This window comes from Aotus nancymaae, unplaced genomic scaffold, assembly GCF_030222135.1.
Source record: "Aotus nancymaae isolate 86718 unplaced genomic scaffold, 86718_ANA_hifiasm-v0.15.2.pri h1tg000011l, whole genome shotgun sequence".
NCBI lineage: Eukaryota > Metazoa > Chordata > Mammalia > Primates > Aotidae > Aotus > Aotus nancymaae.
The window spans coordinates 76,100,204-76,113,449 of NW_026988422.1; the positions used below are offsets into that span (position 1 = coordinate 76,100,204).

General features: G+C 45.4%; 1 protein-coding gene across 1 annotated transcript; it reads right to left on the bottom strand.

Moving 5' to 3' along the window:
- Nucleotides 1-5,471: 5,471 nt before the first annotated feature.
- LOC105717813 (coiled-coil alpha-helical rod protein 1-like) lies at nucleotides 5,472-7,777 on the bottom strand. The gene is given in 3 exon segments (XM_021675697.2): nucleotides 5,472-7,543; nucleotides 7,546-7,653; nucleotides 7,762-7,777. Coding segments are annotated over 3 exon segments (2,196 nt in total).
- Between the last annotated feature and the right edge of the window lie 5,469 nt (nucleotides 7,778-13,246).

The following is a 13,246-nucleotide window of genomic DNA, read 5'->3' on the forward strand; positions in this document are numbered from 1 at the left end:
AACCCTGGAGATGATATATCCAGGACTCTGGTTTTGCAAATGACGAAATTGAGACACTGAAGGAGGTACGACACCTAAGATCGCACAGCAAATCAGCCACAAAGCAGGGCTTCTGGTCTCCAGCCCAGCTGCCTCTCTAGATGTTGCTTTGGGCAAAAGAGTCTAAGACTCTGGGCTGAATCTGCGCTGACCTTCAGACATGCCCTGAAAGTTACTAGTTATTTGTTGAGACAAGGAACTTGCTCATTTTCTTGTATTTTCTCTCCCAAATAAAACTTCTTTTTTGAATTTAGAGTTCAGTAAATCAAAGAAACACTATCAATATTATCTGTTGTCTTACCTTCTATCTTCAGGCCCTAATAAGCATAAAAAGACATTGGTAAAAGTCACTATTGTTTGTGCCTGGTTTCTGGAACCCATGACTTTCCAAACCAGGGCTGACTTGCATAAAGAGTGAGACTAATTTGTCATATTCAGCAAAACACTTACACAAGAATTTATATTAATTCAAAAATAAAAATAGTTAACATGATAACAGGTTCCTCTTTTTTCTTCTCTCTCTACAGTAAGTCATTTGGTTAAGAGTGAGATTGCTGACTGAGGAAATTAAAAAAGTCAAAACAGGAAGCAGTAAATGACTAGCAACCTGAATCAACAAAAATGTTCTGTAGGGTGGATGAACGGATTCAACAGCCAACCTCTTGGGGAAGCTTTATGCCAACAGACTCCCAGAGTCCCTTATCTTCCCTTATATCCTTTAGGGAAGGAGCTCCTGTCTTCATTCTATTCTTACTGCCAAACAAATGCTCTCATGTTACAAAAAAAAAAAAATTATCTTTACCCAAGTCCCCTAAAAGCTCTCTTATTTCAAGTACTGCAGCAGTGTGCAGACCATTTGCCCACATTTAAAATATTTTATTTCTTTTTTGTTTGTTTATTGTATTGGCTAAGATTTCTAGTATAGTGCTGCATGGCAATGGGTGTCCTGGCTTTTTTTTAAGAAATAATTTACCTTGTTATCATAAAATATTTCAAACATAAGATAAAGCTATAGGGCTGGGTGTGGCTCAGGCCTGTACTCCCAGCACTTTGGGACACGAGGCAGGTGGATCACTTGAGGTCAGGAGTTCAAGACCTGCCTGGCCAACATGGTGAAACGCTGTGTCTACTAAAACTACAAAAAATTAGCTGGGTGTGGTGGCGGGTGCCTGTAATCCCAGATACTCAGGAGGCTGAGGCATGAGAATCGCTTGAACCCAGGAGGCAGAGGTTGCAGTGAGCAGAGATCATGCCACTGCACTTCAGCCTGGGCAACAGAGTGAGACTCCATCTCAGAAAAAAAAGACAAAGCTGTAAAATAACTAACACCCATTTACCTACCACCAACTTTATCAAGTGATGACATTATGCCATATTTGTTTCTGACCCTTAAAAAATTATAAGCATATTTCTAAAGGCCTCTGTCCCTGCTTTCTCCATCCAGAAGTAACTACTATCATTAATTAATGTTTATTATTCCTGTAAATTTTTATATCCTTAATATGCATTTCCATAGCTATAAAAATTATATAGTATTATTTTATAGATTTGAAAGTTTTAAATAAATGTTATTACTTAAAGATATGTATTATCACACAAATATTTCTGCAACTTATCTTTTTTAATAATTGTGTTCACTTCCAGCTAATTCTGACCAACTAGACAAGTGTGTATCAGATACTCTATAAGGCCTGGTAAAAAGGTGAACTTGGGTTTGGGAATAGCAGTTGCTCCACTCTGGCTGAGCAGGTGAACTCCCACCCTATATACATTGTCTTTTCTGTTTTTAACTTTTTATTATTAAAAAATCTCAAATATGGCCGGGTACGGTGGCTCACGCCTGTAATCCCAGCACTTTGGGAGGCCAAGGTGGGTGGATCACCTGAAGTCGAGAGTTCAAGACCAGCCTGACCAACATGGAGAAACCTCGTCTCTATTAAAAATACAAAAATTAGTCAGGCGTGGTGGTGCGTACCTGTAATTCCAGCTACTCGGAAGGCTGAGGCAGAAGAATCGCTTGAATCTGAGAGACGGAGGTTGTGGTGAGCCAAGATCGCGCCATTGCACTACAGCCTGGGCAACAAGAGCGAAACTCCATCTCAAAAATAAATAAATAAATAAATACATCTCAAATATGTGGTAGCATAGGCAGCACAGTGTAAAGGACCATATGTAATGATCAGCCGGACTCAAGGTTGATCAGTGATGATCAGTCTTGTCTGATTTGTACCCCTTGCCAAGTTCTCCCAGTTCAGATCATCTTCTAGCAAATCGCAGGCATTGTTTCTTATCTATAATATTTGGCTCCAAGATGGCCCCTACAGATCCTGACCTCCTGGTATACATGCCCTCCTGTATTCTCCTCCCCCACTGAATTAGGGATGGTCTGTGAAACTAGTATGATATGGTGGAAACATTGGTTTCTGACTTCCAAGGCTGAATTATAAAAGATATTGTGGTTTCCTCATGGGTCCCTTGGATTGCTCCCTGTGGGAGATAAGACTGGGGTTGGGATACAAGGTAAGTGAGGGACCGAGGGTGCAAAATTTAGGGTGGCATTTACTCTCAGGTGCTGACCCTGCACTTGGGTGACCCTGAGCATGAAGAAGCCAGGGTGTCCTAGTGCCATTCTGTGAGGAAATTAAGACGTCCCTGTAGAGAGACCCAGGTGGCAAGGAACAGAGGCCATTCGCCAACAAACAGCACCAAATTGCTAGTCACGTAAGAGAGCCACCTTCAAGGCAGATCTTCCAGTCTTGTCATAAGATTGAGATGTCTCTTTTCTCCCCATTTTGTCCTCTAGGAACAGGGAGCTCCCACTCTCCATTCCTCCTTCCCAACACTCTCAACTCCTTTAGGATCCTGGCTTCTGAGGAAAGGAAGCTGGTCTGGCCCTGCAGCTTGGCCACCCCTCTTGTCCACCAAGGTTTCATAAACTGCAAAGATGACACCTCCACTGAGGGGTGATGAAGACCCCCCCTTTCAGAGATGAGCAACTCCACCAGGCTTTATTATGCTTGCTTGCTGGGCATGCCTCCAGCATTTCAGCAGAATATTCCTGGGGTCCTTGAAAGCGAAGCAGGGAGCTACTCAAGATGAGTTTTGGAGGAAAGAGGCAGATTGGCCGTGTGAGATGGGCTGGTGGATGGGAGGGGCCAGGGAGGCCAATGGCAAAGCCCAAGCATTCATTCAGGATGGACTTTGGCTAGAGAAGAACAAGCAAAAGGATATGCAGGGGAAACTCAGAGGGACAAAAAAAATCATACCCAGATTTACTAAGCATCTGTTGTGTGCCAGGCCTCGTGCTACATGCTCACATATGCAATAGATTCTTTTTGAGGTGTCTACCAATTTCATGGACTAGCACTAAAACAGGTCAGGGTCACTGGTCTTGTTGTCTAAGGTGTTATCCAAGCTCATTGTCTCATGACCGAAAGAATTAAGGAGTACAGACACAATGGGTGAGGTTAGAGGGAAAGTTTAATAAGTGAAAAGAGAGCTCTCCGCAATGGAGAGGGGAGCCCGAGTGGGTTGCTGTTTTTACAGTTGAATCCAAAAGCTTTTATAAGAAACTCCTCGGGGAGCATCACACACTGGGGTCTGTTGCGGGGGAATAGGGGGAGGGACAGCAGCGGGTAGGGAGGTTGGGGAGGGATAATAGGGGGAGAAATGCCACATATAGGTAACATGGGGATGGAGGCAGCAAACCACATTGCCATGTATTTACCTGTGCAACAATCCTGCATGTTTTGCACACGAACTACAGAACCTAAAGTGCAATAAATAAATAAATAAATATATATATATATATAAAGAAAGAAACACCTCTCATTTCAATAGCTGTTTGAGTAACTACTCTTATTTGAAAGGCTGTCTGCACAACTCCCCGTTATCTATGTAGTTGTGAGTATGTCTCAAGACAAGTACAAGGGCTGGGCGCGGTGGCTCATGCCTGTAATCCCAACACTTTGGGAGGCTGAGGAGGGTGGATCACAAGGTCAAGAGATCGAGACCATCCTGGTCAACATGGTGAAACCCCATCTCTACTAAAAACACAAAAACTTAGCTGGGCATGGTGGCACGTGCCTGTAATCCCAGCTACTCAGGAGGCTGAGGCAGGAGAATTGCCTGAACCCAGGAGGTGGAAGTTGCGGTGAGCCGAGATCGCACCATTGCACTCCAGCTTGGGTAACAAGAGTGAAACTCTGTCTCAAAAAAAAAGACAAGCACGAAATGCTGCTTCTCTTGTTTGTACAACTGTAGGTTTGTTTTAGGTAAGCCCCCCTCCTCCCTGTGCAAGTTCCCATGGAGCCCACCGTGTATATGCCTGAAAAAGGGAGAAAACTTTTTCCTGGGAGCTTGCTAATCACACAAAGAACAAAAGGCTTCTGTGCTGCACCCTGCCTGCTTATCTTCACATGCGCAGCCTGTGCTTTTCCCAGGCAGCTCTAGTTTTGCCTGTAGCTGCAATGTTTCAAGCAGGCTGTTTCTCCAAGGACCATCCTTAACGGTTTACCTAATTGATTTTGCACCTCTAATCCTCAGGGTTGGTCCAATGCATTTCTTAATGTAAGCACCCATCATGCAGTGGGCTCTGTCCTAGGTGCTAGGAACATAGCCCCTGACAAAGACAGATGCGGTCTATTCTCTCATGGAGGGAAAATGGACACTAAATAAATACACCATTAAAATGTATACACATAGTACAAATTATAAGCTTGCTTAATTATAATTGTATTAATTATAATTATGCAAAATAAAATTGTGTTGTTATAACTATTATAAAGGAAGATGAGGTGCTGTACAGAGAACAACAGGGTTGGAGGTTTACTGAAGGTGGCCCGGGAAGGCTTCCAGAGTGGGAGAGCTTCACAGACCTCAGGATGGGAAAGGATCACCCATAAGCAGTGGGGTAGAAGGGAAAAGCAGGTGAGGGGGTGCAGAGAGTAAATTTCCAGGCAGTGAGAATAGTAAGGCCAATGTTCCTGAGGGCTGGATGGCTGGAGCATGTGGGTAAGGAGGAGAACAGTTTAAGATGGAGCTGGAGAGAGAGGCCTTCTTTGGACATGGTCTGATCAGTTGTGCACCTGTGACTGAAGCTCTGCTGCTGTGATTGGCTGAGACTTTGGTTACAAAAGTATACTCCTAAGTTAGGCTTTCAATTAGTTTATGTGCCAAGTTAGGTTGCAGTTCCTCATGTAAGAACTTAAGTATAGAGGTATCCTCGGGCCAAATTTAGTTCCATTTAGCACTTTCTTTATTTTATTTTATTTTTTTCCTACTGTAGTTATCTTTATTGAGCGCAGAATTCAGACTCAGCTGTATCCCCCAGGGCAGGCCCGCTAGCTGGGGAAGGGGGAGTCTGTCCCCACCCACTTCTCCAGGATCCTCCCCCAGCCCCCAGGCTGACTTTCCCTCCAGTTCTCAGCTGCTTAGCTGCTCATCTGGGGATTGGAGCTGGAACATCTGTCGAGGTTGTGTCCTTGACAAATAGCTTCCTCTTTGGAAATGGCCTCACTCAGGCCCTGCAGGTCATCGAGTAGGACAGAGAGGGACCCTTTTATAGACTCCCTGGTGGGCACTGCTGCTGCTATAGGTACAAATGCTGAACACCCTAGAGGCCTGCTGCTGGACACCACAGATTTCTTCTTATCCAGTAGGGAAGGAAGAACTGCCAATAGTCGCTGCAGCATGCAGTTCTTATCCCTCTCTAGCTCCTGCAGGCGCCAGGCCAGTCGCTGCCCCTCCTCCTTCCAGGCCTCCTCCTGCAGACGCCTGAGCTCCTGGCTCCACTCCTTCTCCTGGGCAGCTTTGCACTGGATCTGGCTCAAGGAGACCACAGCCTTGGCATGCTCCCTCCGAGCCTCGTTCAGTCTCCTCTCTGTGTCTGAGAGTTGCTCCCGAAGCCGAGTTTCCACTTCAGCCACCTTCTCTTGCAGGGCTTGCCCGCAGAGTTCCTGCTGCTGGGTCAGCTCCTGCCGCAGACTGGCAGCCTCCTTTGTGCTCTCCTGCTGGCCCTGGCATGCCACGTCCAGCTGCAGCCCCAAGATAGCCAGGGACTCCTGGGTCTGCTGCAGCTCCTGCTCCAGCTGCTGGGCCACCTTGCTCAGCTGCTGGCGCTCTGCCTCCCCTTGCTCCCGGGCCCGGCCTACCTCCTGCTGGATGAGGCGGGCACTCAGCTGCAGTTCTGCATCCAGGTGGTTCCGTTCTTCACGAAGCTGCTGCAACTCAAGGGTCACATCTGTGACGGGTGGGGGTAGGGGACAGCTCTCCTGGTGCAACTGAGCAACAGCAAGTTTTTGAGCCATCAGGCCCCGAATGGTGTGGACCTTTCGGACAGCATAGCTGAGTCGGTTGCTGAGGTTGGGAAGCCGGGCCGCAGCCTGCTCCACCTTAGCCATGGTGCTCTCGAGCCAGATCTGAGAGCTGCTGACAGCATTGACCACAAGCCTCAGCTGTTCCTCGGCTGAGGCTGTCTGCTGCTGTCACCAGCGCCTGGCCTCCTGAGCACGGCTCAGCTCCAACTGCAAGGCCTTGGCACCCATCTGCTCCACCTCTGCCTCTGCAGCTTTGTCCTGCAGGGATCGCTGCAGCATGGCCTGCTCCTGGCTCTGGGCTGTCACTTGTTCCTGGAGTGAGGCCACCTGTCTCTTCAGCTGCTTGACAGAGTTGCTGTGTTCCAGCTCTTGGGCCTTTAGCTGCACCATGAGGGCAAACACCTTCTCCCGCCAGTGGTTCAGCAGGGACTGGCACTTCCTGGTAAACTCAGGTTACAGGGAATCTGAAGGTTGAATCTTCCTGGTCAGTTCCTCCTCCTGCAGGGCGAGGATGTGCGTGAGGCTCTGCACCCGCACCTGCAGCAGCTCCGCAGTGGCGTGCAGGCCGTCCAGGTCCTCCTGCAAGTGCTGCACAGTTTCCAGAAGCTTCTGTCGCTCGGGTTCCCATATCTGGCTGTGAACCTCAGGAGGGACTTGTTCCCCGACACATTTTCTTAGATTCTCAACCAGGGTCACCTGAGCCTCCGAGTCGTCCTGGGTCTTGCTCAGTTGCTTCCGAAGCAGCTCAGCCTCCCTCTGAGCCTCGGCCAGCTCCTTGGCTTCCCCTGACCTCCTGGTTTCCAGACTACTCAGAGACTTCTCCAAGCCCTCGGCCTTGCTGGTCACACTGGAAAGAGCCTCTTGGTGAGCCAGTGTCAAAGAGGACAGCTGCTTTTGGTGCAGCCTCTGAACTTCTTCCAGCTCCCGCTGGCTCCCTTCTTCCAAGTTCTTCCGGACGACCTTAGCCCCAGCCAAAGCAGCACGTAGGCCCTCAGCCTCAGCTCGGCCAGCCTTCTCCGCCCGTGCCAGAGCCTCCAGCTCCGTGGCCTGGGCCTCTAGCCTCATCTTCTGCTGCAGCGAGGTCTCTCGCAGGAGCCGGACCTTCTCCTCTAGCCGCTGCAGCTCTTGCAGCTGCCAAGAGATCAGCTCAGCCTGCTGGCTCAGGGCCTGTGACCCTCCAACTCCTGGCACCTGCCTCTCTGCCCTGGCTCCTGTCTGTCACTGGAAACATCCCGTTCCCACATCATCACTTGAGGTCTTTGGGTGTCTGTCCGCCTCTCTGAGACATCTCGATGGCCTGGGGGTTGGTCCAGGGGAATGTCTGCGAGCCAGGTGGGAGCAATTTTTGGTAGAGTTGAAAGGGGCCAAGCTTGAAAGCGGGAGGTGGGAATCAGCCCAGTGGAACCTGAAGGTGGAAACATCTTCACATTATTTGAAGGCTCTAGATTCTGTCTCCAGCCATCTATATTCCCCCACCGTGAGAGCACCCTCAATTTAGCACTTTAAAGAAATAATTTTGGCTGGGTGTGGCGGCTCACACGTGTAATCCCAGCACTTTGGGAGGCCGAGGTGGATGGATCACCTGATGTCAGGAGTTCGAGACCAGCCTGGCCAACATGGTGAAACCCCAGTCTACTAAAAATACAAAAATTAGCCAGGTGTGGTGGTGGGCTCCTGTAGTCTCAGCTACTTGGGAGGCTGAGGCAGGAAAATCGCTTGGACCTGGGAGACAGAGGTTGAAGTGAGCTGAGATCATGCCACTGCACTCCAGCCTGGGCGACAGAGTGAGATTCCATCTCAAAAAAAAAAAAAAAGAATTTTCTGGCATAAGAAGCAGTCACTCACATACACCTTATAAACCACCAACCGAAGCCCTGAGAGAGTTGTCCATGACACCATAGCAAGGCACAACATAGTTTGTTTACTCCCAGGTTTGTGCTGTTTCCAGGACAACATAAAGCCCTTTCTCCACCTAGCCCCACTGCCAACATGGGGTCATATAGGGGTTGGAGGGCTCTTGACAAAGGCATGGACAGCTGAGGATAGGGAGAGGGGGGTTCTAAGAGGTTCATCAGGGGCTCAGGAGTCAAGGGATTCATCCCTGGGAGCAGTTTAGCAGTCCAGAAAACATGGAAAACACCAGAACTGTCCTGTCACATCTGGGGAACTTCCAAAAAGGTGTGGGAAAATGAAATCCCCTTGGGTCATCCAAGGTCAAGTCATGAAAATACCACACTCTGTGCTCTATAAAAGAAAGGACACAGTAATACTCAAGTTACTTGTCAGTCTAGATATACAACATACATACAAACATAAGGTACATATTTTTAAGTACTAAGTGCCCTCTGCTGCTGAAAGATAAAAATGCATGAAAAGGCTCAATTTCATTCTCCAGATCTGTGCAAAGTAGAATCACAGCACCAAGTTGCTGAAAGACATAGGAATCTTCTAGTGAGAGTCACAAAGTCCCTAGGCGAAGCCTGCAGGGGCCGGACAGATACTTTAAATGTGGGGTATAGGGATTCAGAGAGTCAGGGCTGTGAAGATATAGAGAGTGCATTCTATCTCCTGGGATATTCAAAGTTTAAATTAATTTTGAATGTTATTTACTTTCAAAAAGAAGATTCTCATGGTACAGAGTTCAAAGGGTACATACAAAAAATGATACATTAAAAAAACCCTCCTCTCACCCCTGTTACCTAGCCAAGTTCTCCTCTCTGGATGCAAACAAGGTGTCCTTCAAGACACAAACTCTACCCATAAAAAGTATGTTTACACAAACAGTAGTGAAACCACCTTTGCAAAATTATGACAGTAAGAGAAATCTGACATAGCTGATTCCATCTTGCTTCTAACTTCCAAGCCATCCTTGTTCATTCTTGAGCATAGGCCAAGCTGACTCTGGGAGTTTAGTTTATAGTTTAACCTTAAAGCAAGGATGATAGTATCCCTTCTGTAAACTACTCCCTCCTCGTCTGAGGACTAAAACCACCTTTTAAAAAATAACAAAAGGCTGGCCAAGTGCAGTGGCTCACACCTATAATCCTGGCACTTTGGGAGGCCGAAGTGGACATATCACTTGAGGCAAGAGTTCGAGACCACCCTGGACAACATGGTAAGACCCCATCTCTACTAAAAATACAATAATTAGCTAGGTGTGGCAGTGGGCACCTGTAGTCCCAGGTACTCAGGAGGCTGATGCAGGAGAATCGCTTAAACCCAGAAGGCAGAGGTTGCAGTGAGCCGAGGTCACACCACTGCACTCACCTGAGCAACAGAGCAAGACCCTGTCTCAAAAAAGCAAAACAAAACAACAATAATTTTTTTAAAAAGCAAAAAAGCCCCAAAACCACAAAAACTAACGAAAGGCCATAAGATTAGTATTATGGGAGGGGGTCTACATCTGCTAAAATATAAGTGTAATTAAACTATAACTAGCCATTGTTCTGGAAGTCACAAGATTCATAACCTCCCCATTTGCTCATATAAACACCACCACTATTGTGAAAACCTAGGATTGGTGTTGATGGTATTTTTCAGACCCTGTATTCTGATGGACCAGTTGGTGGTGTTGTAGTCTTGCCAAAGCACCATAGTGTAGCAATCTCTCTTGTGAGGTATCACCAGAGTGCTTTATCTCACTTCCAAGATGATTAAGGAGCGCTGACACAAGGGTAGGGTGGGAGTGAAAGTTTATTAAGCAAGAGATGAAAGCCCTCCAGCAGCAGAGAGGGATGCCCGAATGAATTGCCCACCGTGAGGCTGGGGTCCAAGGTTTTTATAGACTGGGAAGGGAAGGAATGTGCTTAGTCTGTGGGCTGTGTTGGAGAAAGTGATTCAGCTTGGCCCTAGGACCTTGGCCTGGGACCAATCAGGGGCTGAAGTGATGATTCATAGAGGCCAGGCTCACAATCCAAAAATGAAAGGAATGTGCCCACCGGAACCCACCGGAGCCCACTGTGTTCATGCCCAAAAAAAAGGGACGAAACTTTTTCCTAGGAGCCCACTGATTATAAAAAGAACAAAGGCATTTCTATGTCAGTCCTTGTTCCCTTCTCTGAGTGAGCCAGGGGTTTGTACCAGTTTGTATCTGAATGGGCTGGAGGTTCTCCTATCTGTGCAGCCTCGGGCATGTCTCCAGGTACAAACCCTGGGCTAGTTCCCTTACTGGTGCTTACAGTTTGATTTTTTTTCCCCAGGCTGCTTTTTATGTTATGTGGGTATGAGGGACACTGATTTTGAATAATGAACTCCCATCTTCCACTTGGCTAGCCTTGTGTTAATTAAACTCTTTCTCTACTGCAATACTGCTGTCTCAGGAAATCTGTGCAGTGGGCAAAAAGAATCCGTCGCACAATTAGAAAATCACACTATATACACCATTATTTTCCTTTTTTTTGAAATTTAACATACATTCTTAAGAATATATGCTTTTCTTATGTCCCTGCATAAGAGATTCTGTTCCTTTTTAAAAACAGCCACAGTATATTCCATTGGATGAATGTATCAAGAGTTTTAAATCAATGAACATTTAACTTGTTATTTGCTGTTATAAGCAACACTGTAATTAATACATTTGTGTATGTCATTTTGCATAAGCATATCTGAAAGATAATTTCCTAAAAGTGGAACTGCCTTCTTATATGTATTTTTTTTTAAATTGTTTTAAGTATAACATGATATATGTAAACAACTGTTAAGTATAGAGTTTGATGGATTTTTCACATGTATCTACGCCTATAATCAATACCAATGTCAAGATGTAGAACACTATGAGCACCTCCATCTTGACCACTCCCAGTCAATATCTGCCCTCCCAAAAGATAACTGATACTATAACTTCTTCTTTACTTTTCTTTTTAAATTTTTTTTGAGAGAGGGTCTCACTCCATCACCCAGGCTGGAATGTAGTGTCACAATCATGGCTCACTGTAACGTCAAACTCCTGGGCTCAAGCAATCCTCCTACTTCAACCTCCTGAGTAGCTGGGACTACAGGCACACAGCAGCATGCTTGGTTAATTTAATTTTTTTTTTTTTTTTTGTAGAGATGGGGTCTTCCTACACTGCCCAGGCTGGTCTCGAACTCCTGAGCTCAAGTGATCCTCCTGCCTCTACCTCCCAAAGTGTTGGGATTACAGGCATGAGCCACCGTGCCTGGCCCTATGATAACTTTTATAATCATAGATTAACTTTGCCTGTTCTTGACTTGCATAGAAATAGAATTATAGTCTTTTTTGACTGGCTTCATTTAAGTCAAAATTATGCCTATGAATTTCATCTATGGTGGTGTGGTTTCTTGTTTTGCATTAGTATGAAGTATATTGTTGTACAGCTATAACACAATTTTGTAATCCATTCACCAGTTTATTACCATTTGGTTTGTTTCCAGTTTGTGTCATTACGAATAAAGCTGCTTTGAACATCCTTGTAAATAAATGTCTTTGGGTGGATACTTGCATTCATTTCTCCCGAGAAGAACTACTGACTCATGGGGTAAATCTGTGATAGGTCATACAGCAGGCCTCTGTTTAACTTTAGCAGATATAACCAATAGTTTCCAAAGTGGTCCTATTACTTACACCCCTCTCAGAGATGTATGCCTGTTCCAGTGGCCCTATGCCCTCATCAGTACCTGGAATTTTCCATCTTTTTATGTTTTAGTCATTCTGGTGGGTATGCAAATGTATCTTATTAGAATTTTAATTCACATTTCTCTGATGACTAATAATGTTGAACATCTTTTCATGTGCTTTTGGCCAACTGGATATTTTCTCTTGAGAAATGTTTACTTATTACTTCATTCTTATTAGGTGGATTTTTAAAGAAAATTTTATTTGTAGGTGTGCATTATATTCTAGATGTAAGTCCTTTCTCAGATATATGTACTATAAATGCCTTCTCCCAATCTGTGGCTTTTCTTTCATTCTTTTAATTTTCATGAACAGAAATTCTTGATTTTTGCTAGGCACTGTGGCACACAACTATAGTCCCAGCATTTTGAGAGGCCAAGGTGGGTGGATTGCTTGAGGTCAGGAGTTCAAGACCAGCCTGGTTAATATGGTGAAACCCCATCTCTACAAAAAACTATAAAAATTAGCCAGGCATGGTAGCATGTGCCTATAGTCCCAGCTACTTGGGGGGTTAAGGTGGGAGGACCACTTGAGCCCAGGAGGTTGAGGCTGTAGCGAGCCAAGATTGTACCAGTGCACTACAGCCTGAGAAACAGTGAAATTAAACATTGTGCTGTGACCAAAACAAAACAAAACAAACAAAAGCAATTAATTGAGGCTGCAGACTTATGATTCCTAATTCTAGTTCAACGTCTTCATTTAATAAATGATGCCTGGGAAGATAAGTGGTTTGTTCAAGTTCACACAGCTAGAAACTAGAGAATCATGATTAGAATCAAGGTTTTCCTACTTTCTAGCCTAGATATATTCCAGTCGAGTACAGTCTTTTTTCCTCATAATAAAATTGAAGGTCAGAAAGATTAAGTTACTTGAGGGTAATTAACAGCCAAATAAGAGCCAGTTCATCTGACTTCTGCCTCTTTTCCATGCTATTTCAATTTACTGAATATTATTATTCATTATTCAATATGTAGGAGTATCTTCTTGTGCCATGTCCTTTCCTGGGTTCTGTTGAAACAGCCACAGACAAGACAGACACTGTCCCTGCCCTCCCTCACATAATTACAATCGTATAATTGTTATAAAGAAGTATAGGTTGAAAGAAAGAGTATAATAGTTGTGATACCAGTTAAGTGGGAGACTCAGAAGGGGAGTCACTCCCAAAAAGGAGCTTATGTTTCCACTGCTGGAGGAGGAGAACATTCTGAGATATTAGTTTAATCAGCTTATCAGGTAGCCTCAACTCACTGGGGGCACT